Genomic DNA, 22,279 nt, shown 5'->3' on the forward strand with positions numbered 1-22,279 from the left:
CTTTCTGCCTCTGTCACTCTTCTTTGCACATTTTTTTAAGGGCCTCTGATGCATGTGGCCCCTATTCTCCCTATTCTCTCCTAGCTTATGTGTCTTCTCTCTCTCACCCACCTTAGGGCCTCTTTGCCTGGAGGATTTGCCCATCAGCTTCTCGTCGTCCAACTCGCACTGTTCCAGCAGATCCAGGATGTCCTCTTCCTACACAAAGAAAACACGAGATGAGAATATGGCAAAGGTGCTGATTTCGGTAAACAGAGCTTAACGGGGTAGTTAAAACCTCGAGGAGGCACTGATAAAGTTTAATAGGAATGCTTTGATATTTCACACTTTTAAGCAAACTTAAATCATCAAAAAAGAAGAAGAGATGAAAAAGTTTAACTTCAGAGCCATGCGAGCCTTATCTGGGAGCGAGGGTTAGAAGCGAGGCCCCGGCTGAGCACGCACTGCTCGCTGGCAGCGCTCGTGAAGGCAGCGTCATGGCGGTCGCCAGTACACTGAAGCCTTGGCCATTTGGCTATTGCTGAAATGCAGGCAAAGGTGATTAATGTTGCTTCATGGCTGCGACATAACAAGCTCCCACTTGCTGCTCAAATGCAGATGAAAAGTGATTGTTTTCTCTCAGATAAGCCATCAAGCTGCTTTCGGGGTTTGCGAAAAGGTCAGTGTGCCCCTGGCTCACAGTGTTGGTGAGTGTGTGAACATTTACAGTGGCATACTTCACTGTCTGGAAGACTTTGGACTTTATGGTAAAGGTATGCATCACTGGGTTCATACAGTTTGTAAGTTTTCGCTTTTTTCTGATTGCCATGCGGCTTTTCGGTTCGGTTGTTTTGGCGAATTGTCACTGTGCAGTTATAGAAGCTGCTCAGACAGCTGAGACAGAGCCACGTGCAGATTTACAATTCTTCATCAAAGCCTCGTAATTTAAGAAGCCCGGTAAAAGAAAAAGGAGAGCTAACAGGTAACTGCTGAGTTATTTAGGGCTTGTGTCCATATATTTTCTCTGGCAGAAAACAGGCAGGACGCTGAGGAGCTCCATCAAACAAAGCACCCCGTCACTGTGTGTGGGTTTTGTTTCCATGACAACAATATCCTGACAATATATCGCCGCTCCATGCATTGTCATGTGACAGAAAAGCATCACTCCTTTGCGTTTTATTATTGAAGCATAAAATGGACACAGCAGGGACAAACTTCTCCTTCGTTGTCTTGGTTATCGGGGTGACTAGTACTGTATGACACGCTTCCTGAAAGGCAGCAGAAGTGAGAACGCCAGTGCCTTTCTGAAAAGTTCTGAAAAGGTCCCGAAGCGTCTGCAAAAAACGTCAGAGTGCTCTGAAAATGACGCCGAGTGCAGGGCTTTCTCCCCAGCCTGCTGCATTTGCTCTTTCATCATTAGAGTGACTGAAAAAAGACAGACTGAGATGAATATGCTGTATGAACACAGTCAACTCCATCATTTTAAGCTGTAAGTTTTTCATGATAACAACATTCAGTGTTGCGGGACGTCTATTGCAGTGAATGTTGAAACGCTGTTTATATTGTGGCTTTACTTTGCATTGCTCTGATAAATTCATTTACAACTTGCAGCCATTTCTATGCAGTAAAGAGCATGCCAACTCAATGCTCGCCTCCTTTCACGAGGTGAGCGCTTCCCCACCCACAGTAGTTTTAAAATCACTGAAGGACCATTACCTTGTTAAATTTCACCAAAGCAGATTACATGGATGCTTTCAAATGCTTTACAGTACGTGGGAAAACCAAATCTGACGCATATACAGAATTTAAGAGAAGCTGAGAGCTATTTAGCTTTTCTTAAGTACTTTTGTTAAGAGTTTATAAAACTGTGAAATTTAGGCTGCGACCTGCTACACTGTCACTACTCAGCTTTTTGTTCCTACTTTACTCCCAAAATAAACATTTTCAGCCGTGTGCCTGTGTGCATGTTACGTAAGCTGCATGTTATAGTACTGCACTACCAATGGTCTCTGTCCGTGTCGGATCCATGTAGGATAATAAACTGTATTTTACAAACACAGTACTTTTTATGTCACTGGACAACAAATTGTGTAACGCAGAGGTCTTTAGGACTAACCTTTTTCCCCTTTTTAACACTGCAATTTGCTTTTAAATATTAGATACAGCGAGACTTACATGTTCTTACCATTCTTGTATTCATTTCATATATTTGCACCCCTTACCGCTTTCATGGGCTCTGCAATTGCTCTGAAGTGCTTGGAGACATCTTGTGCAGTTTGTATACTTGTTCTGTTTCATTGGCAGAGCTCCTCAGGCAAACTGAGCGTGCATCTGCTTTACATCCTTTTTTTCCAGTCAGTATCCAAGTGAAACAGTTGCAGGATTAGGAAGACGTCACCTGAGCGCACAGGGAAACACTGGTAGCTAAGCTAGACGAGAGGACTAACAGCCCGACTCATACCTGTTCCACCTAACTGTAATCAGAAAAGGAATAAAGGTGAGCCGAACCCAGTGGAAACCAGTGCAACCTGTGGCTGGGCTGTCTGTAGCACAGTGGTCCAAGTCAGGAGGGTGCTCTACAGTCAATCAGCATGTTTACAATGCAGGTTTTACTTTCCTTTGATCGTGTGACAATCCATGACATTTTTCAATTCGTGGCCCCAAGAAGCCCTCAAAGGCAGCAAACGTGAGTCTTGCAGGTACAGCGTCTGTCAAACATGATAAATGGCATGCTGGCAAATAACCTCTGGCTTATTTTAAATAAAAAAAATGCCTGAGGTAGCAGGCAGTGCTTGCCAGATGATGAATTCATAAACATGCAAAACACGAGATATTATTTATGTTACCAATAATAATGGTTTTGTTTCAAGTAAAGCTTAAGATGAGTAGATTTAAATTCGATTTAAATTTGGTCTATAATTTGTTGGCCAACGACACAATCTTTTTGTGGTTTTACCACTCTACATCATCACAGTGGATTTTAAATCAAATAATCATCGTGTCACTGGAGTGCAGGCTTTCTGGATTCATTTCAGTGAGTTTGACACACATGTTAATACACAGTCTCGTTATTAACTAAATTTACTGGCAAAACTGACAGAAATTAATTACAAGGATTGTTTTTAATACTTGTACTAATGCTAATCCTCTGCAGTCATCATTCTGGTTCACATTGGTTTTATCTCACAGGCCGTGTACAGCCTCTTTTCTTGTGTGTAACTAGTGGTTTGCACTTATAAACCTCTGTTGTCACTGTCTTGGTCATAGACTCTGGCAGTGAAACGTGTAGGTCCTTAAGAACATTTTTGACTTTGTTATATGTTGTTTTTTTCCTAATCATTGAAATAATTCTGTCATCATGCACTTTAGCTGTTCTCTGTGATCTGTGGGTGTTGCTGAGCTGATCAATGCATTCATTGCATTTAAGAACGCGTCAGGGAGCAGGCCTTACCTGGATATGAACCTGATTGTCAGTCCATTTTCCAATTAAATTTGAGTCTTTGAGACTACAGTATTGCATATAAAAATGTCTGTAATAATTGTAGATTAATGGACGTTTGTAAAATCTGCTGAATTAAAGCTAAAAGTCTTCACTTCAATGAAATGTTGATTGCTTGATTTAAATTCCACTCTTGGTGGTGTACGCCACGCTGTGGAGGCAAAAATACAAAAATTGTGCCTTTGTCCAAACAATTATGGACATGGCTCTGTACTCAAAATTGTAAACTTTCAGTTAAAGAAGTTTTAGCGTGGTTAATCTGGGCCAGAGGTGCTTAACTCATAGATACACTAAGAGTGAATATGGTTAAAAAAGGCACAGAAATGTGTACTGTCAGCTATGAAAACAAGTAGAGCAGGTGTGTCAAGCTCAGTTTACATCGCGGGCCACATACAGCCCACTTTGACCCTAAGTGGGCGAGGCCAGTGAAACTCTGACTTTCTGTCAGTTACAAGTTACATGTTTAATGTTTTTCTACATGATAAAGAAAAAACTGCTGTGACAAAGAAAGAAATCTCTCAGCTCGACTCTTTGGACTGAAATTGTAAGAAACAAATGAGTAAAATGACAGAATAGGTTCTGGTAGCTCAATGCCCAGACTGTCCAGGGTTTTAGTTTTAACTGTAGAAACTTCTACAGCAGAAACGGAAAAACAATCTTTTTCAAAAAAAACCTGAAACTTTTCTGTTTTTCACAAAGTTGCAAAGGTTTTATTAAAGGCATAGCTAAGCGTATTGCAATTTGCCCTAATTTGTAAAAGTTAAAGTTTCTTCTGTACTGAACAGCAGAAATTAGGATCTCAGAAACGCACAGAGATCGAGCTGTGCAGGAAGTGCAGCCAAAGCAAGAGGGAATCCATGACGATGTGCGAAGCGTAGTTTTGGGCTATTTAGCTGCTGGTTCAGTGAATTTTGGTCAGAAAGTGACAAAAACCTGCAGTTTCAGAATCTGTGAGATGACGCTTTCAGCATCTGGCGGCATGTCTGTGTTCATGCTGTCAGGTGAACAGACGGATCTGCGTTTTGTGTTTTTCCAGGTCAGGGACAAGTTCCTGCCCCAAGTGGAGGAGTTTAAGTATCTCGGGGTCTTGTTCACAAGTGACGGCAGAAGGAAGCGGGAGACAGACAGATTGGTGCTGCAGCTGCAGTGATGCAGACGCTGTACTGGTCCGTCGAGTTGATTTACCGGTCGATCTACGTCCCTACCCTCACCTACAGTCACGAGCTGTGGGTAGTGACCGAAAGAACAAGATCACGGATACAAGCGGCAGAAATGAGCTTCCTCCGAAGGGTGGCTGGCCTCTCCCTTAGAGATAGGGTGAGAGGTTCAGCCATCCGGGAGGGGCTCAGAGTAGAGCCGCTGCTCCTCCACATCGAAAGGAGCCAGCTGAGGTGGTTCGGGCATCTGACAAGGATGCCTCCTGGGCGCCTCCTGGGCGAGGTGCTCCAGGCATGTCCCACCGGGAGGAGGCCCCGGGGCAGACCCAGGACGTGCTGGAGAGATTATATCTCTCAGCTGGCCTGGGAACGCCTTGGTGTTCCCCCGGACAAGCTGGAGAAGGTGGCTGGGGAGAGGGAGGTCTGGGCCTCTTTGCTTAGGCTGCTGCCCCCCCAACCCGGCCCCGGATAAGCAGAAGAAGATGGATGGTATTTACATGCTCTTTTTGCTGTTTTAGCTTTTTGGTGGTTGTTGAAATGGTTTTGTGGGCTTTTGGATGAGATTCTGACGTTTCTGTGAAAACCACACGCTTCTATATTTAAATAACAGATCTGGCGGTAATTCCAGATGTTCTCCCTCTCGCCTCCAGTACTGGGGGCATTGGGGTTCAACAAGTTAATTGTTTATTGCTTAATTACTTTGTGTTGTATAAATGGCCATATGGGAGGTTTTTATCAGTAGGAAAAGCTGTGAAACTTGTGAAAAAGCAGTTAAAAGTGCAAAATTTGTGCTTGTTGTGGTGAGCGGCAGATTCAACAAGTTAAGAATCATAAATGGCTTTAAACGCACATTCAGATTCATTTAAACAATCAGAAACCCAGAGTCACTGAAATGCAGCCAGACGCTGCTCATTTTACATCTTCACGTGTTTCTTCCATTTTTCCCGACCGGCTCCCGTCTCTTTGTACCACAACACTTCCTGTCTTGGAAACGCCCCCTTCCTTCTTTCACATGATTATCCCGTATGATCCCAATCTGCCTTTGCATTTGATTGGCTGCATGGTGTGCCCATCTAAGCAGAGCTAAGGAATGATGTCTCAAAGAAAAAAAGCAACATCACGAGTAATGAAACTCCCTGATAAATTAAGTTTTTAATGCTAATCTAACTTAAACCAGTCTGGAGGTATTTTCATTTTTACACACTTTCTATTTGGTTCTCTTTAAATTCTGTTTGATTTAATTTAGACTGTCAAACAGTCTCAGCCGCTGACAATGACAGAACAGCTCTGGCTTCTCTCAGTCTCTCTTTCTCATTTTGTTATGCTTGGTTTAACACTTGTTGGGAAGCTTTTGTTTACAGTAACATAACAAGTTGTCATCTCTTCGAATGACATTATCTTCCTTTCACTTGTCTCTCAGCTGCTCTGCTAGGTGTGTTTTGCAAAGGGCACACAATAAAACAAAGAACAGAAATGGAAGGGAGGGAAACTAGTAGAGCCATGCACGACAGCAGACGCATGCACACGGAGCTAAAAAGAAAGCTCACTAATTTAGCATTTGAATCGTAATGATACGACCAATAACTATGAAATATACACCCACCATCTACTTTGTTAAGCACACCTGTAAAAATGCTTGATAAGGTTAATATCCAGCAATTAAGTGCATTTAAGCAGAAAAAGGCAAAGTCAGAGGAGAATGGCTGGTTTGCTTCGATCTGATAGGAAGGCAACAGTAACTCAGATAACTACGGGTTACAACCAAGTTCAGAAATGCAAAAGAGCATCTCTGAACATCACATCACATCAAAACCTGAAGCAGGTGGGCTACAGCAGCAGAAGACCGCACCGGGTGCCATCCTGTCAGCTAAGAACAGCACGGGATCACAAACATCATCGAAGAAAATTGTACAAATAATAAACGTTCTGATGCTTGACGATTTCTGTAGCACAGTGTTGTTTAAACACTCTAGCCATTGTTTCTGACCACGTCCATCTCTTCATGACCACAGTGGATCCATCGTCTGATGGCCAACAGGATAACGTGCTGTGGCACAAAACTCTAAAACATCTTATTCTGGTTTCACTGAGTTCACTGTATCCAAATGTCCTGCACGATTACCAGATCCCAGTCCAACAGAGCACCTTTGGGATTTGGTGAAACATACGACGTAAATCACGGATGCTGATGAGAAAAAAACTGTGACGCAACCATGTCAAGGTAGACCAAAACCTTTGGGGATTTTTTTAGCACCTTGATGAACTAAAGCAGTTCTGAAGGCCAAAGGGGTCCAACCTGGTGCTAACAAGGTGTACCTATTAAAGTGGCTGGTTAGTGTGTAACAATTTATAAGGGACAAGCAGCAAACTTCGTGTTGCCGAGTCACGCCTTACAGTGAGTCTGCTCCATCTGTGAGCTGACTATTGAAAATTGGCGTGCTTTATGTTTTCTGTGGGGGAATAATGAAAGTGTGGGGAAAGCCAGTTGGCAATTGTCAAGAAATGTGTACATGCTAATGCAGTTTTCTGAATAGGTCCAAAGTTGACACTGTGCATAGAAGAATAACATTTCAGACCGTCTGTGGGTAACTTTCATTCTCTCCATTCTGTGTTAATTCTTCTCTACTAGTGCGACGTACCTATTAAAGTGGCAGAGTAGTGACTAAACATAGAGCTTGGCTCCACGAGCCGCCTCCCCCACTGCTTTTAGAAAGGTACCTGAAAACACCCGCAGACTCTCTCAAAACTAGAGGAAATGTTTAAACATAAGGCAAGAAAACGTTTGCATAAGATGTGTTTTTTGTGCTCTGATGAATATCATACTGCAGTTCAGGAACATCTTTTTCCCCATAAATGGTTCAGATTAGTATCTCACACTCTGTCTCTGAATAAGGACAGTCGAGTTGTCACTCATGATCGTGTTATTAGATAGGAAACACAAAAGCAACACTCGCTGCCTTTATATTTTGTTTCGGCTCTGACCAGTCTTTGATTGACATCTCTAAAAATGCTCTGCAGAGATTTCCATTCTTTAAAGGACACACAATAAGTTTTTGAAAAAAAAAAAAAACACTGCGACAGGGTGCAAACTGCTGAGGCAGTTTCCACAAAAGCTCCGATGGCTCCATATGACAGTACTTTGATATGTACTTGTAATGTCAATACTACTGTCAAAAATATCCACATTCTGCACAGTATTCACTTCTGCTATTCAGTTGCCAAACGCAGTTAAGGCTTTTTTGTTCTATCTGCATCATTCCTCCTCATCATTGCTTCTTCGCTCCGTGTTTTTAAATATCCCACGGTTCCCTCCCCTGTGTCTTTTCATTCCATTGATTTGTTCCTCTTGAATACATAACCAGACATGAAAACCAAAAATTGCCCCTTTCTCTCCATTTTTTTGTACTCTAGTCAAGTCAAAACAATAGTAACAAAACAACTCTCTATCAGTGTCTCACCATCTTTTTTACTTTATGACTATATTATCCTCCGCTCATCGTTCCTTCATCTCCCATTCTCATCTTTCTGATGTAGATCAGCTGTTGTCCTCTCTTCATACCTTTACCTTCAAAGCTTAACTGAAGATGCATTCCTCCTGATACTGCAGAGTGCTGGTATATGTGTGTAAGTGCGATAAATATGTAATCAAACTGCATAAAAATGCATTGAAATGTGTGGCCAGCAACTTGGTTAACCTTTGCAGAAAGGAAGAAACGTAGGAAAACACAGAAGAAGAAAGAGGAAGTAAATAAAGTAATAAAAGTGACATTGTTGTTTGCTTTTAAAAGCTCATGTGCACAACATAATGAATATTTGTGAAAAGGCTGAATGACAGTGGAAAGGTAGGGAGGAGACGAAGGACGTATTTTCAGGTGTTCTAACAAATACCAAGGGCTGCGGCACACTTTCGCGCTATTTGTGCATCCTTTTTGTCTCTATGGGCAGAATCTTAATAGAAATGTGTGTGTGCTTCTTTTCTTTTACGTTTGCTTGTCCACAAGTGTCTGAATATGTTTGGGTGTGGGTTTCTGCAGTTTTCTTTGCTTGTGTGCGTGTGTGAGTCCGTGACAGTCTGCCACTGACGTACGTGCCTTCATTCGTTTCAGAGGATTATTCATTTCCTTTTGAAGTGAGGCAGCTCGCCCGGCGAGGAAGGTCTGAAAGGCGGCCGAGAGCAGGCTTTCATACTTTTCCAACAGCAGCTTGTCGTCTGGGGGGTAAATACGTCTGTGGACCGCAGAGAAGGAGGGAGAAAGGAGAAGAGAGTGAAGACGAGGTGAGGAACAATGGACAAAGGAAAGGGGAAAATGAAGGGAAATGATGGGTCACAAATGGGGTCATAAAAGTAGAAGGTGAGAGAGACGGAGTGGAAGAATGAGAAAAAGGGTGGTTCAGGTTAAGGAAAAGAGGGATATGGGGTGGAAAGAGAAGCCGTGAAATATTTAGGAAGTCAGTGGGGGTAAAAAAAAAAAAGTGGAAAAGGGGTAAAGAGATTTAGAGAGACAAAGAAAATAAAAAAAGAACAGGGATAGAAAGAAAGATAAAGATGAGGCACAATAATTGGTGGGAGAGACAGAAAGGTCAAGGTGCAGCAAGTGCAGAGAAAGACAAACAAAAGGTGAGAGTGAAGGAGGAGGAAGGAGGCAGCAAAGAGCAAATACAGACAGAAGAATATTAATGAGACCTTAAGTGAAGAAACTGCATGAACATCAGTCAATCTTTTCACTCGGTGCATTAATACAACAGCTTTCTACACGCTGTACACCGACGTGTGCACGAGCTTCACTGTGTTTGCAGTCTTTGCTAATGCGCCCATTCACACATTCACATTTGTGCCCTTAAGACTAAAATAACAGTGCTCGGTGTTTATCCAAGGCCTGAGGGGATTAGAACAATGCCTGGTTACCCTCATAATACATCTGCAAACTCCCAATGCCATCGCTTTAGCCATTAAGTCAAAACAAGGTTATTGTTTTAATCAAGATAAGAACTGGCCTTAGTTATTGCAAAAGCATGAATGTAGTCTGGCGTCTGCACAGACGATATTAAGTGCTAAACTCCCCTCAAGTTGGTTAGAAAAACACTCACAAGCACAGACCTGTGATTAAAAGAGAAAACTATAGAGATGAATGAAGTCACAGCAAGGACACAGCAGTGGAAAATGTTCTACCATGGCACAATGACAGGCCGGCTCTTTTTAAATATTGATTAATAGGCTTTGAGCTACTCACAGATACACGTGTATGTGTAGCAGATTTCTGTGTAATGCCACATAAAGCTGAACTATTTAATTGGACCAAAGCCGTTACCCAGTATTATGCAAACAGGTACATTGATTGTGAGACCTGAGATAAAGCTGCCATTTGAATCCCATCCCTTGAATTCACTATATGTGAGACTTCTCAGTTTCTAGGGTGCATGTAATGGTTCTTTTCATTCCCAAGACACATTTTTATAACGGTCACATAAACGAAAATGGATTCATAACATATGAAAAGAGCCAGAACGTTTCAATCCTAAAGAGCGTCATGAATCACTCGACTGAGAAGCTTAAGGTGAGGCACTTTAATAGTGGATGTTAACTGCTCAGTCTTTTTGGCAGCGTCTATCTCTGAGCAAATGGACGTTTTACGTGGGGGTGACCTCTCACTATTGTTTAACTAAAACGTTTGCTGGGCCTTACTTTCAGTCCTCAACTGGAGTTAAAGAAAAACTAACATCTGAAACTCTACTGAATAAAAACATTTGATTTGGTCAACAGGTCTTTAAAGTTTGCTGTCGCCAGACATTTAAAGGGGCCCGTTCACTCTGGGAGTGTGAACCACATCCCAGAGTGCGCAAAAGATACAAACAGCAGGCAGACAGGGCTTTATCCACTCGCATTAAGTCGACAGTGCAAAAAAACCTGTCTAAAAACGAGCATTTAGAGTAGTCTGATGTCTGAGGGTCTGCTCACGGGGATTACTGTAGAGCCATGTGAAAAAAGCAAGTGAAAACCTAAATGCACGCCATGATTCAATAGCTCACAGAACCACTTTAGCAGCAATAAGTTGAAGTAATTGTTTTCTGTATGACTTTATCAGTCTCTCACATCACTGTGGAGGAATTTTGGCCCACTCTTCTTTATGATGTTGCTTCAGCTGATTGAGGGTCTGCTCAGCATTTCAATCGGGTTGTCTGCTGTGGATTTGGTGGGATCGCTGTTGCATTGCCCAGTTTAGGCCGAGGGACGGGCCAGCTATCACCACTTTGGTTTTGTCTGTGTAAAGGAAGTTGGTCTACAAGTCTTTTATCTCCGAAACTTTCTTTTTCACATTAATTTACATATGCTGACCTTTTATTTCTATTCTTTATTTTAATATGAGCATTCTCAACTGTAAGCGTACCTCTTTGTGCTATGCACACATATATATATATTACATGTATATATAAAACACAAGCTGTACCCTTTAAAGAATCCTAACTGAAGAGCAAATACCTGCTGGGTTTCCCTCGGCTCACGGTCATTGTCTGTACCTGATACAGTTTCATCTAATAGCACAATGTAAGTCAGTTCATTACCCAAACTCATCTAATGAGAAGCACTGTGTTAATCAGACTTCAGCGTTGTGCAGGGACACTATTTGAATGCTAAGAGGTCTTTACCAGGGTGCTCCAGACAGACGCCAGCCTGCCTGATTGACTGTCTGACTGCCTGTCGAAAAATGGGAAGGAGGTGACAGCACTTCATGCAGGCCTGGATCAGCATTCAAAATTCACCAGCCATTCACTCAAGTGATGAGTCAAGAAGTCACTTAGAGTTGGGAAGACAGCAAGAAGGGTGTGTGTTGTGTGTGTGAGCCAGTTGTGACTGTTTGTCTTTGTTTTTGTGTGTAAGTGGGTGAATGAGGAACATACTGGGAGAGAAAAGCGAGGCGGGGGCGGGGGGGGGGGGGGGGGGGGGGTATGTGTTGGATTAAGGTGGGGAAGAGACACAGAGGGAGGAAAGAGCATTAACAATTTATAAGGGACAAGCAGCAAATCTGAACTTTGTGTTGCTGAGTCATGCTGTAAGGTGAATCTGCTCCATCTGTGAGCTGACTATTAAAAATTGACATGCTTAATGTCTTCCAGTGTCCCTGCTGGATTTCGGGGGGAGATAAAAGTGTGGGGAAAAGCCGGCTGCCATTTGTCAAGAAAGGTGTACACTAAAGTAACTTTGTTGTGCACACTGTGCATAGAAGAATAACAATTTGATCCTTGTTCCTACACATCACTGGACAGCTTTCATTCTCGTCATTCGTTCAGTCAGTTCTTCTCTCCAAACAATAGATTCGCTTTTGGTTGTTCTTTCTGCAACAGCTTTATTTGTTTTCCTGAGAGCCTGGCACTCTCGAGATGACCCCCATAAATGTAAGAGCACTGGCACAAGTACAGTGGGTGGTGTTCCTGGAGGGAGAGGCTCTTCGCCCCAGTTGTCTGCCTCTTTCCTACCTGTAGTTCCCCAGATGTTGCTTTTCATGCTCCTCCCTTGAAATCTGCTTGCGAACCTGCGCCAGCCGCTCTTTCTAAACATAAGAGAAGAGCAAAGAGACAAATGACAACTTCTTCCAGATGAAAGTCAGTGCCAACAAAACAATATATTCTATTAGAGGCAAAGACAGAATGAATTCCTGCAAGAAAGAAAAGAGGACAAAGAGTCTCACTCATCAATGACTCATAATTTAGTCCATTTACTCTTTTATTAGTATGTTACAAAGGTGTAATTGTGGAGCTCAGTTGGCCAATTTGGCATAAAGACGAAAGGAGGGGACCACTTTCCTACCAGCACTGCAATCTCATTTAGCTCTCAGCAGCGTGTGCCTTTCATAGATCCAAACCTGGTCTCACACTTCAGCCATAACAGCACTCGAAAACGAAGCGATGCCCTTTTTCTAAAAGGTGCCTTTCCGCCATCTTTCCTCATTCCCACTGATTAGTGCCATGGCTAATCAAAAGGCTAATCAAAGAGGGTGGAAGGCGTTAAAGTACTAGTAGCTGCCACTTTCCCCCATATACATGAGCAAAGCTCCCCCGACTTCATTTCAAAGAGAAAATAATTAAACGGTATGCTTGTGTCAGAAACTTTTGAGTCTTCTGACACAAAGTAAGAAGTAACTGAAACTGAGTTTCTGCTTTTCGACTTGTGTTTCAAGTGCATAATACAGCAGGGTGCTGAGACATATAATTTATATGTCAAATATATTGATGTGCCAGCTGATCGGTGTGTTAAGTAAATGTCTGTAATGACACGTCACAGATCTCTGATGTGAGCCTGTCTGAAGCCAAACCACCTTTTTGTGCACATTTTCGTGTGGCCTGCAAAGCTTAAAAGTATCTCATGACTTACGACCGCCGCTCGAGACTGTGCAGTCATTGTTCTAATCCCCAGGCCGGTTTTGAATGTCCAGGTGGGGAAATGAATGAGTAGCGCTCTCAACTCCCTCGACCACAGTTAAGGAGCACCGCCTTGTACAGGTGCTTAGCATCGCAGATGCTGCCCTGCAGTTTGATACCAGCCAGCGCTTTAGACAACTGTGGTTGTACCTGCGGTGGGACAGTGTGTGTGAAGGAGTGGATATAAAGCCCAGTATTTGTGAATTTAAAAAAAAGTTTTAAATGAATGGATTTCTGTTCCCCTCCTGCTTTCTCTTTCTTTCTGCTCGTCCTCACCAGCTCTTCTCTTCGTCGCTCCAGCGTGTGACGTTGTTTCTCCCAGTCTGAGGAAGCGGCCGAGAGTTTCTTCATGGATCCGTGTCCGTACAGCCGTCTCTGAGCCTCTGCCTTCTGCTGGGCTAGGTTGCGTTTCTTATCACTCGCCCTGGATCAACGAAAAGCAAGACAACTAACATCGCACATACACGGAAAGGGTTCGGATTTAAGAGCTAACTAAGAGCAAAAACATTCTGATCGCACCTTTTAATGTTTGCTGTCACCAAAGCTCTCTTTGTTTAGTTTTGCTTTGCATGTAATGGTTATTTGTAACACTAGACAGTACTGGGAAAAACACACACGCACATAATCAACGGAAAAGGGTTTTTAAAAGTGTCATAATAAAGCCTGACAGCTTGTGGGCCTCCTCCCTAGCTGACCTGAATATCTGCCTTATCACATCATTGTGCTGGTTTAAAAAAAAGACAGACAAAAAGCCCCCACAAAACACTCAACAATACAAAAACAGAGATGAAGCTGAGACACAAACAACTCTGGGATGAACAGGACCAGACAGCTAATTCTGAACAAGTGGGCCACTGCGGTCTAGAGAAAGGGCAATTCATTTTAGTCAATCGCTGGTCCTTTAAATTGGATATTGAGTGCTTTTGGGGGACTGAGGTTTATCAATGTCCATGCCCGACCGGGTCTGAATTGATCCCATTTGATACAGTTGATGTGGTGAGCAGAATCAAGAGCCAAGCCTACCTCTACACAGCACCAGCTCCTCCCTTTGGGGGAAGCAAAGTCATTACTATACAAGGAAAAAGTGAGCGAAGCCCCCCCACACTCACTGTAGCGTGAACATAAGCGCTATGTCCAGTGGAAAGAGCTTCCCCGTGCCTTTCAAGCCCTCCTACGACTTATTTGTCATAAAATAACCAAATCTCCCTTTTTAATCTGTGGCAGCACATTAAACATCAGCCATGTAACAAATCACTTTGAGAAGAGATTTGTTTGGCCCACATGAATCCATTCAGGAGGATGGAGCCGGTCTTTATGTGGGCCCGGTGCACCTCACATGGCCAAATTAGATGTATACGATGTTGCATGTAATTGATCCAGTGTGTGTGTGTGTGTGTGTGTGTGCACTTTGTTTGTATATATGTGTGTGACTAGCAGAGCTGAGACTATATTTAGAGCAGTAAGAGGAGGACAAGCACACAGAGAAAAGAGGGAATAAAGAGCAGAGGTCTGGTGTACAATGATCAATCAGGACAGACTCTCCGTAGCCAGGGGACAGAAAAGCATGCCAGCAAACACAAACACGTGCACACAAACACGCACCCTACCTATACGACAAATACATTCCAAAATAAAAACCGTGCGCATTTAAAAGAAAGGAAATACACCCACAAACCAAAACAAAGAGCAGCAGAGGAAGCGTATGTAGATATACGGACCACAGATCAGCGCACAGGTTAAAAAAAAGACACATTCAGAAACTCACAAACACCCAGCATCTCTGATTGAAGGGTTCACAAAGCACACAGTGGATGGTATTGCATGGCTTTGTACCTTGGCCATTATCCGTCTTTTTATCCACCACAGAAACACCAACACACAAATTTAGAAAGACAGCAATTTATTTGTCCAAAGCTTCAACTTCCTGCTGCGTCCACGCTAATGTCACTACTGTCTCATCAGTCTGAAACCAAAACAAGATAATGGCCGGATTGTACTGTGCGTCAAAATAATTTTAAAAAGATAAATAAATAAATAAAAGAAACCTAAGCACCGATTGGAATTCTGAGCATTTAAAGCCCTTTAAAGGAAGGCTTGATACAAACTTCGAGTGCGTCTGCGCACAAAACTTCACCAACTAAACAGAGCAGTTGTGAAGTTTGTTGATAAAACATGTAGTGGTCTTATAGGCTTCAGATCGAGCGTGCCAGCAGCAAGGACTCAAATCTTTCCATGTTAAATTCTTTGTTTTCCTGTTATTTCTTTTTGAATGCATAGCTAAGGCTACACATTTATGTGTTTACGTGCATCCATGCCAGACACCTCTACTGATTTCCAGCAAAACTAAGAGGATAAGGCAGCAGGTGACCGGCTGGCTGAGAGGAACACATTTTTTTAATTCAATGTAAAGGCTCCACATTTTTAGAGCAGCAGCATAGTTACTTTCCATATTTATATTCAGCTACTTATTTTTGTGAAAGCCACAGGGAGCCACTAGAGATGGGCAAAAGAGCCGCGGGCAGGATTTGCAAACCGTAGATGCAGTTTGTTGCATCTATTTGCATGGGTGTGTATGTGTAAGACAGGGTGGAAAACAATACCTGATGTTGAGGAGTTTGAGGGCATTGAGCAGCACACCTTTCTTCACATCGTAATCAATCTTCTGATCTGTCCCAAAGCTCGGAGCTCGATTGATCTGTCAGGTAAGAGAGAACAGACACATTCAAAGGATGCTCAGTATTTTTTTCTCTTCTTGTTCTGCTTCATATCACTTTTTTCTCCTTTCTTATCAGTCCAACAGACAGGCTACGCAATTACAGGAGTGAGTTTAGAGCATCTTTGGAGAAAAGAAAAAAAAGATCTATTCCGACAAGGAGAGAAGTAGTGAGAAAGAGATGAAAGTTGAGGGTTTTTTCTCTCTTTGACAGACACTTTGCAACTCTTAGCCTTTGCCTGGGCATAAATCCACTCTGGCACTGACGAGTGTATGCCCGTGCATTTAGAAGAGCATATTTGCGTCAGAGTGAATGCATACAAACAGATTGTGTGGGTTAATCGCTCACCCCATAACTGACCCTGGTTCCTGACTCTGTATCCTAAGATTGCTCGCAACAGCCCGACGCCTCGACGCGCACGTCTTTGCGAGCATCAGAGAACTGCCGTCGCTCAGCTCAGTGCCATCACGGACAATCAAGAGCGCTCAGAGAGATTCCGCTCAGCAAGAAACAGAAAGAGCCACCTCGGATTCGAGGTACAAAAGCAGGTATCATCTGGGGAGAAATTCAAGAGCAATGTACCATTCTTAACGGAACAATTTCCAGCACCAGTGCAAGGTATTCAAATATCAGTTATTATACCTGACACAACAAATCAATTCTTTTTACTCTTTGTTATGTTCCCACAGTGAGAAAGAGATTATGTGAGACAACAAAGGCTGCAAAAAATGGAAGAGAAGTGCAGAGGGAGGGTGAATGAACTGGCAACCGTGAGAGGAATGGTGTCTTTCTATGAGCTGACTTCAAATGACAATGCAACAGATGCCCAACGAAAGGCTGGCCGAGTTTGATACGGCTTGATTTTGGAGATAAGTCGGCTCTTTTATTAACAATGTCCAAAAGCCTTAGACCGCCCATTTTCTTTTTAACGTCTGGGTGATGTGGTCGTATGGGATAAGGGTTTATTTGTTGAGTAGCGAAGGGAATTTTGTCACTTTGTTGCTATAAATCAGTTCAACAAAATCAGAGGTTATGAACAGCAACAGTTAACATCACCTTAATAGACAATGTCCTCCTATTAATATATTTTCCGGGGTTTTTTCTCAATTCATTGACAATGTTTATGTACCCTGAAGTCAAAATTATCTGCTTTTATGAATGAAAATCACAGCCAACTGTCTGGGCGTCTAGCTGGAAATTCAACCTCTCCCAGTAGCCTTACTCTGCAGTCAACGTGAGTACTTGTGTCACAAACACTATTCCTCTAGTTCCCGTCTTCCTTTGGAAAAAAGCCGTTGGATACAGTTGAACACATCAAAGCAGGACAACAGCCAATCACAAGTCGGGATTTCAGTAACAGAGCAAAACTGAGCTAATCACAGGTTTTAGTGTCTATTACAGATCCCGTTCTATCCACCAATCAGGAATGTGGGGTAAAGGACGGTAAAAGAGATGGATGGAAAAAAAGGCTGGCGTGCAGCATCAAGCTATTTGGAACCATGAGGTTTTCCCGAGCACCAAAATTTGAAAGCCCCTTTGGAGACGGCATGCAAAGCCTCTCAAGGGTTGTGGGGGTAGCTCTCTGTAACTCCATCCCTCCTTCTCTCTCCTACATCTGAACTACCCATTACTAATCCTGACATAAAGGTGCTCAGTGCTGTGTGGCAGATTCGGGAACAGTGATGTAAGATAATATTTACACCGCTGCTAGACTCCCAGGAACTGCGAGAGCCAGAGCGTGTGTGCGTAACCCCCCCCCCCAAAAAAAGGCCGTAACTGCTGAAAGACTGCGCATCAGGATCACGAGGCAGCTATAGAAAATAAAATAAAGGAGAAAAAATGTAAATCTGCACCTTCCAGCGATCAGCAGCTACACCCAAACTGACCTAAGAAACGTGACTGTTGTGATACCAGGAAGCTTTTTATTCTTGCTATTTCCTCAGAAACTTGATACTGAGCTGTGGCTGTCTGTAAATATGCATATAACCTTCCCTGGGCTGTCACTGCCTGAGTCCCTTTAACTAGTTTAGGCAATAACTCCATAAATATCACAGGTGAGCTACAAAAGCCTCACAAATATGAAGTGTGTTTGTACGGACGTGCCCTTGTAAGCGTGCGTGTGCGTGTGTTTTTTATTATTTTGTATACAGCAGCCATTTATCAGTACGGAGGTGATGAATGTGTTCTAGCACCATGAGGAAAACAGGAACAGAGAGACCCTATGCAACTCTTTCGCTCAAAAGAATGAAGTGTACAATCCTCTCTGTGCCGAGGAGGACGGCGCTCCACTTCATCCTGCAGTTATCTTATCAAAGAAAGCGAAACATTACTAAAGAAAAAATAAATAAAAGAAGGTCTGTGTTCATTTAGAGCGCTCGCCAATGTGACAGCCACGGTGAAAACAGTATGGCTTTAGAGCGCCGTAGCCCATAGGTAAGAGCCAGACTGGCAGTGATCCTGGTGACGCTCGTCTCGTTACTTGTCTTCGTTTCTTAGTTTGATTCGTGGTGTCAAGCTGTCACAGGAGAGACTGGCATCGCAGCGCTCGCTGGCTTTCTTTGCTCTCCCTCAGCTGTTTTGTCTCTCACCTTCTTCTTGCAGCCAGCTGCACTCCTCTCCTCCCTAGTTTCTATTTCCACTCTGTCTCTCACCGTGTTTTTCTGACTGGTCACCACTGACCCTGCGCTCCCCTCCCGTCCCCGCTCCCTCCCCGTGCTAGCCCTCATTCTCCGGTCGTTACCTCTCTTCATTTTTCTCTCGCTCTCTGTGTTTCTGTGTTCTCTGTTTCCTCCCTGGCAAAAGGAAGTTGAACCAGTCTGGTCCTAATGAACCCCTGCAGGCTCCCAAAACCCCCCACTCTGATTTCCTTAAGTAACTCTGGCAGGGTCTTAAAGGAGCCCTCGGTTGCTCCAAGATGCATTCAATAAAAACGTCAGATGAAAAGATTAGAAACTCCTTTTTACTCATTCTTTGATTCGGTTCAGCTTCAGCGACGCATCGCTGTAGCCAAAATATCACTTGGTCAAAAAGCATATCGGTCTTTAATTCTTTCACAGGACCCTTTATCCCCATCTGATTACTGAATTAAACGTACAGAGATGAAAGGGTTATAACAAAAACAAAGACGGGAAATGTAAAGCTTTTATTTTCAGCACCTTGAGTCGTGGGATTGAGATGGCTCATAAAAACAAAGAGAAAACCGTAACCTGCCATCGTTCATGAAGACCACTGTGAAATACAGGCTGTTGCCGGGGAGCCTCGTGAGACTTTTTTTTTAAACCATCCATTTGGTTTGAATTTTCGGTGAACAGCAAGTCCCTCTACTGATCTTTATTTTGAGCACTAAAGTACAAACAAAACAGGGAGAAATGCAACCGGTAAATTTTACATGGCTTATTTAATTTGATAATGCCTGGTGATTTCCAAGTGGAAAATTCCATTCAGCCACTGGTTTGAACATGGATCTGTTGATGTTTGATCTGTTGAAGCATCTCATTCAAGTAAATTTAATTCACTTTTATTGATATAGCATCAAATCATAACAGAAGTCATCTCAGGGCACTTGATACATAATGAAGTTACGGCATTATAACATTATAATTGAGATCTAAGTGTGTTGCCCAAGGATAGCCAGTAAGCAAATATGAGCCAAACAGCACAATAAATGCCTAACAATGAGATCACTATAAACCGGGTCATAGGTCGTTCTGCACAACTACAGAGAATAAAGTCTCCACTCGTATTATGATGAGACGCTAACTGATGCTCTGTCTGTTGTTATCACTTCAATTATGAATAAAACCATTAACCTGGCGATGACGATGCGTCTCGCTCGCTGCTAAAAATGCAGCGGACGTTAAACAGTTTGTACCTGTGGCTTCTGCAGCTTCGCCGCACAGACCCTAATAATATAGCAACGGCACCGGATCAACAACAATCAGCTGCTTTATTTCCACAACAAATTGCCACCCCACATCGACATTTATTCTGCGTCTGGAATGCTCTCTAAAACAAGTACAAGGGCTGCTCGTGATTAATCGGTTCAGAAAAACGACCCCCTCTTATTATTCCTGGCAGAGTGTAAACAACCACTGCTTTGACAAGCCTCCCATTTTGCCCCGCACGCTCAAGGGTATCGGCACAGTTCAACCGCTGTCAGAATGGAGTGTTTGTTGCTGCACAATGGTGGAATGAGAGAGGGAGGCAGAAAGGGAGAGGGGGAAACCGAGCATGAGTAGTAGAGCGACAGCAAGACAGACAGCCAGCCACCCTGTTAAGTCGCTCTCTTGTTTCAGCCGTCTTATCAATCACCGTTTTGTTCTTTTTGTGGCATTTTACGTGGTCCACTCGGATGCAGGGACACTCTAGCGGAGTCTGGTAAAGGTCCTGGAAGTGAGTGGGACACTATTTAGCTTTGCTCACCTCCCTTGCTTTTTGAAGACATGGAAAAGATGCAAGGGATACAATCCAAGGTAGTTAAATGCGGTTTAAGTGGATCTAGTAAGTCACCTATACAAGAGTCTTCAAACAAAAACAAATCATCAGTCACAATCTGAAGTCCAGAGCTGACTGTCACAAACATGAAGGGAAAACATGTCTTCCCTTCAAAGATGCCACAGAGCCAGCTGTAGCTGCTGCAGTTCCCTATGTCACTCATAAACGTGCATCTTCCTTCTCAGTCACACGTGCGCACACAAACACACTGACACTGCCGTACACGCCTGATGATAAATGACTAAGAGTTGGTGTATGTTTTCAACTGCCCCACATACAAAGCCCGTGCGCGCCTAATTTGATACTTATTCCATGAAATAGTCATGTTGGGGGAAAATGGATGTGGATAGAGACAGACAGTCCCATACATCATTCTAATTATTCTTTAATAAACCTCTTTTAAGCCGGGGAGTGGCTCGCAGGTCACTACTGCCACCTAGGGTTTACAAGTGGAAGGACAACCCCTCAGAGCGTAAGGACGATATCCATGTACATTTAAACAAGAATGAATCCCACTAAGTGCCAAAGATTAATCAAAGACAAAAGGAGAATGAAAGGTGGAAGAGGGCAAAAGAGACTCGGAAAGATAATTGAGAATATCAGACTGTATGTATTCTCCTCTATCATTTACCCTAGAAAATTCAATCATGAAGGGATGAAAATTATTTGGAGAGCACAGGTAGCAAGTAAATTCCTCTTTAATCACTCTGAATACACAATAATGTTCGAGTCGGCTGTAGCAGGTGTTAGGAAACATTTCTGAAATTTCCTCAGGAAATATGTGAAAGGCAGGCTAACCTCTAAATCCATCCTCTAAGAGTAGCCGGAAAACATCTCTACTCTTTACACTTTTATGAAAGGCTATAAGAACATTACATTTTTACCTCATTCTCCACAGATTAAATAGAATTTCTACTGGAAATCTGAACAAGTGTGAGCCACTATTTATTCCACCCAAGGCATTAGCAGTATTTCCTCAGATCCAACTCATTTGGTGTCTGTATGTGGTTGGAAAATAGGAAAGTGTGAAAACTATCGATGTGTTTGTCTCTGTGCATCTGTTTACAGTTGCCAATGCAGATTACTTCCCACAAACACGCCAAAGAAAAAGGAAGTCTGGATTACGTTGGCTCTGATGGGCTGGAAGGACAAACCAAAACTCATCTTGAAACAATCCGAGACACAAAGCACACAAAGAGGGGAAAGTTGCAGGAAGGGGTGAGGGGAAGGGTGAAAAATCGCCACCCATGGGGAAGCAGCCCAGCTGCAGACTGTTGGTCTGTTTTTGTAATGGCCAGTCACACATACAAACACACAAACAGCCCGTGACGAGCAAGCCCGTGCCACAGTTTGCCTAACCACGCCCGCCTCATTAGCTGCCAATCATTTTGCACGGCGGTCCTAAAAAGGGGGACAGGACACGAAGAAAGAGCACATGAGATGGATGAGGGGATGGTAGTGAAATTGTTGCCGTCAACAATCAAGCTGCCTTTGTGCAACGCTATCTTAACATGACACATAAAACGCAGTGAAAGTCGCCCAGCTTCTTCCTTCTCTCTTCCTGAATAGGCCCGTGTGTGTTTCAGAAGAGTAAAACCTGCCAACCTCACTGAATAAAAGCAAGACTATGGGCTGGAGTCGGTAAGCAGATGAGGGTAGCGTACCACACACTACAGAGGGCTATTCCCAGAGGGGCAAAGACCATTCATCCAGACACACACGCACAGACACACACGCGGACAGGGAGTAGAAGATTTACACAAAATCGCAGACACATCCTCGGCTGTATCTCTCATGATGTGTTTAACGTCCAGCCGAACACAGTACAGTACCAAACACTGCAAACATTCACACAGTGCAAATCAAATTTAGACACGCTAACTTACATTCACTTCTGCACACACACACACAGACACAAGCACACCGTCACATGCTGACTGTAGCCCTAACAAGCAGGCCGACCAGCCTCTAAGCTGCCTGGAGCCCGGCACTAGAGAGACAGCTTCGCGGGGACCGGGGAG

At 43.3% G+C, this 22,279-nt stretch overlaps 2 protein-coding genes across 4 annotated transcripts in view; one reads left to right on the forward strand and one right to left on the reverse strand.

The window, feature by feature from the left end:
• spata1 (spermatogenesis associated 1) overlaps nt 1-22,279 on the forward strand; it is a 327,756-nt gene that overhangs the window by 207,770 nt on the left and 97,707 nt on the right. The window lies entirely within an intron of this gene.
• Nucleotides 1-22,279, reverse strand: part of ttll7 (tubulin tyrosine ligase-like family, member 7) — an 83,941-nt gene that overhangs the window by 25,021 nt on the left and 36,641 nt on the right. For all 3 annotated transcript variants that reach the window (XM_026193851.2, XM_026193854.2, XM_026193852.2), the window contains exons 10-14: nt 15,651-15,745; nt 13,327-13,474; nt 12,109-12,182; nt 8,727-8,862; nt 112-198 (exon numbers count right to left, since the gene is read on the reverse strand). In XM_026193851.2, the coding sequence (XP_026049636.1) occupies nt 112-198; nt 8,727-8,862; nt 12,109-12,182; nt 13,327-13,474; nt 15,651-15,745 (540 nt within the window). The remainder of the gene's footprint in view (nt 1-111; nt 199-8,726; nt 8,863-12,108; nt 12,183-13,326; nt 13,475-15,650; nt 15,746-22,279) is intronic.

Source organism: Astatotilapia calliptera, chromosome 15 (assembly GCF_964374335.1).
Source record: "Astatotilapia calliptera chromosome 15, fAstCal68.1, whole genome shotgun sequence".
In the NCBI taxonomy this organism is placed as follows: domain Eukaryota; kingdom Metazoa; phylum Chordata; class Actinopteri; order Cichliformes; family Cichlidae; genus Astatotilapia; species Astatotilapia calliptera.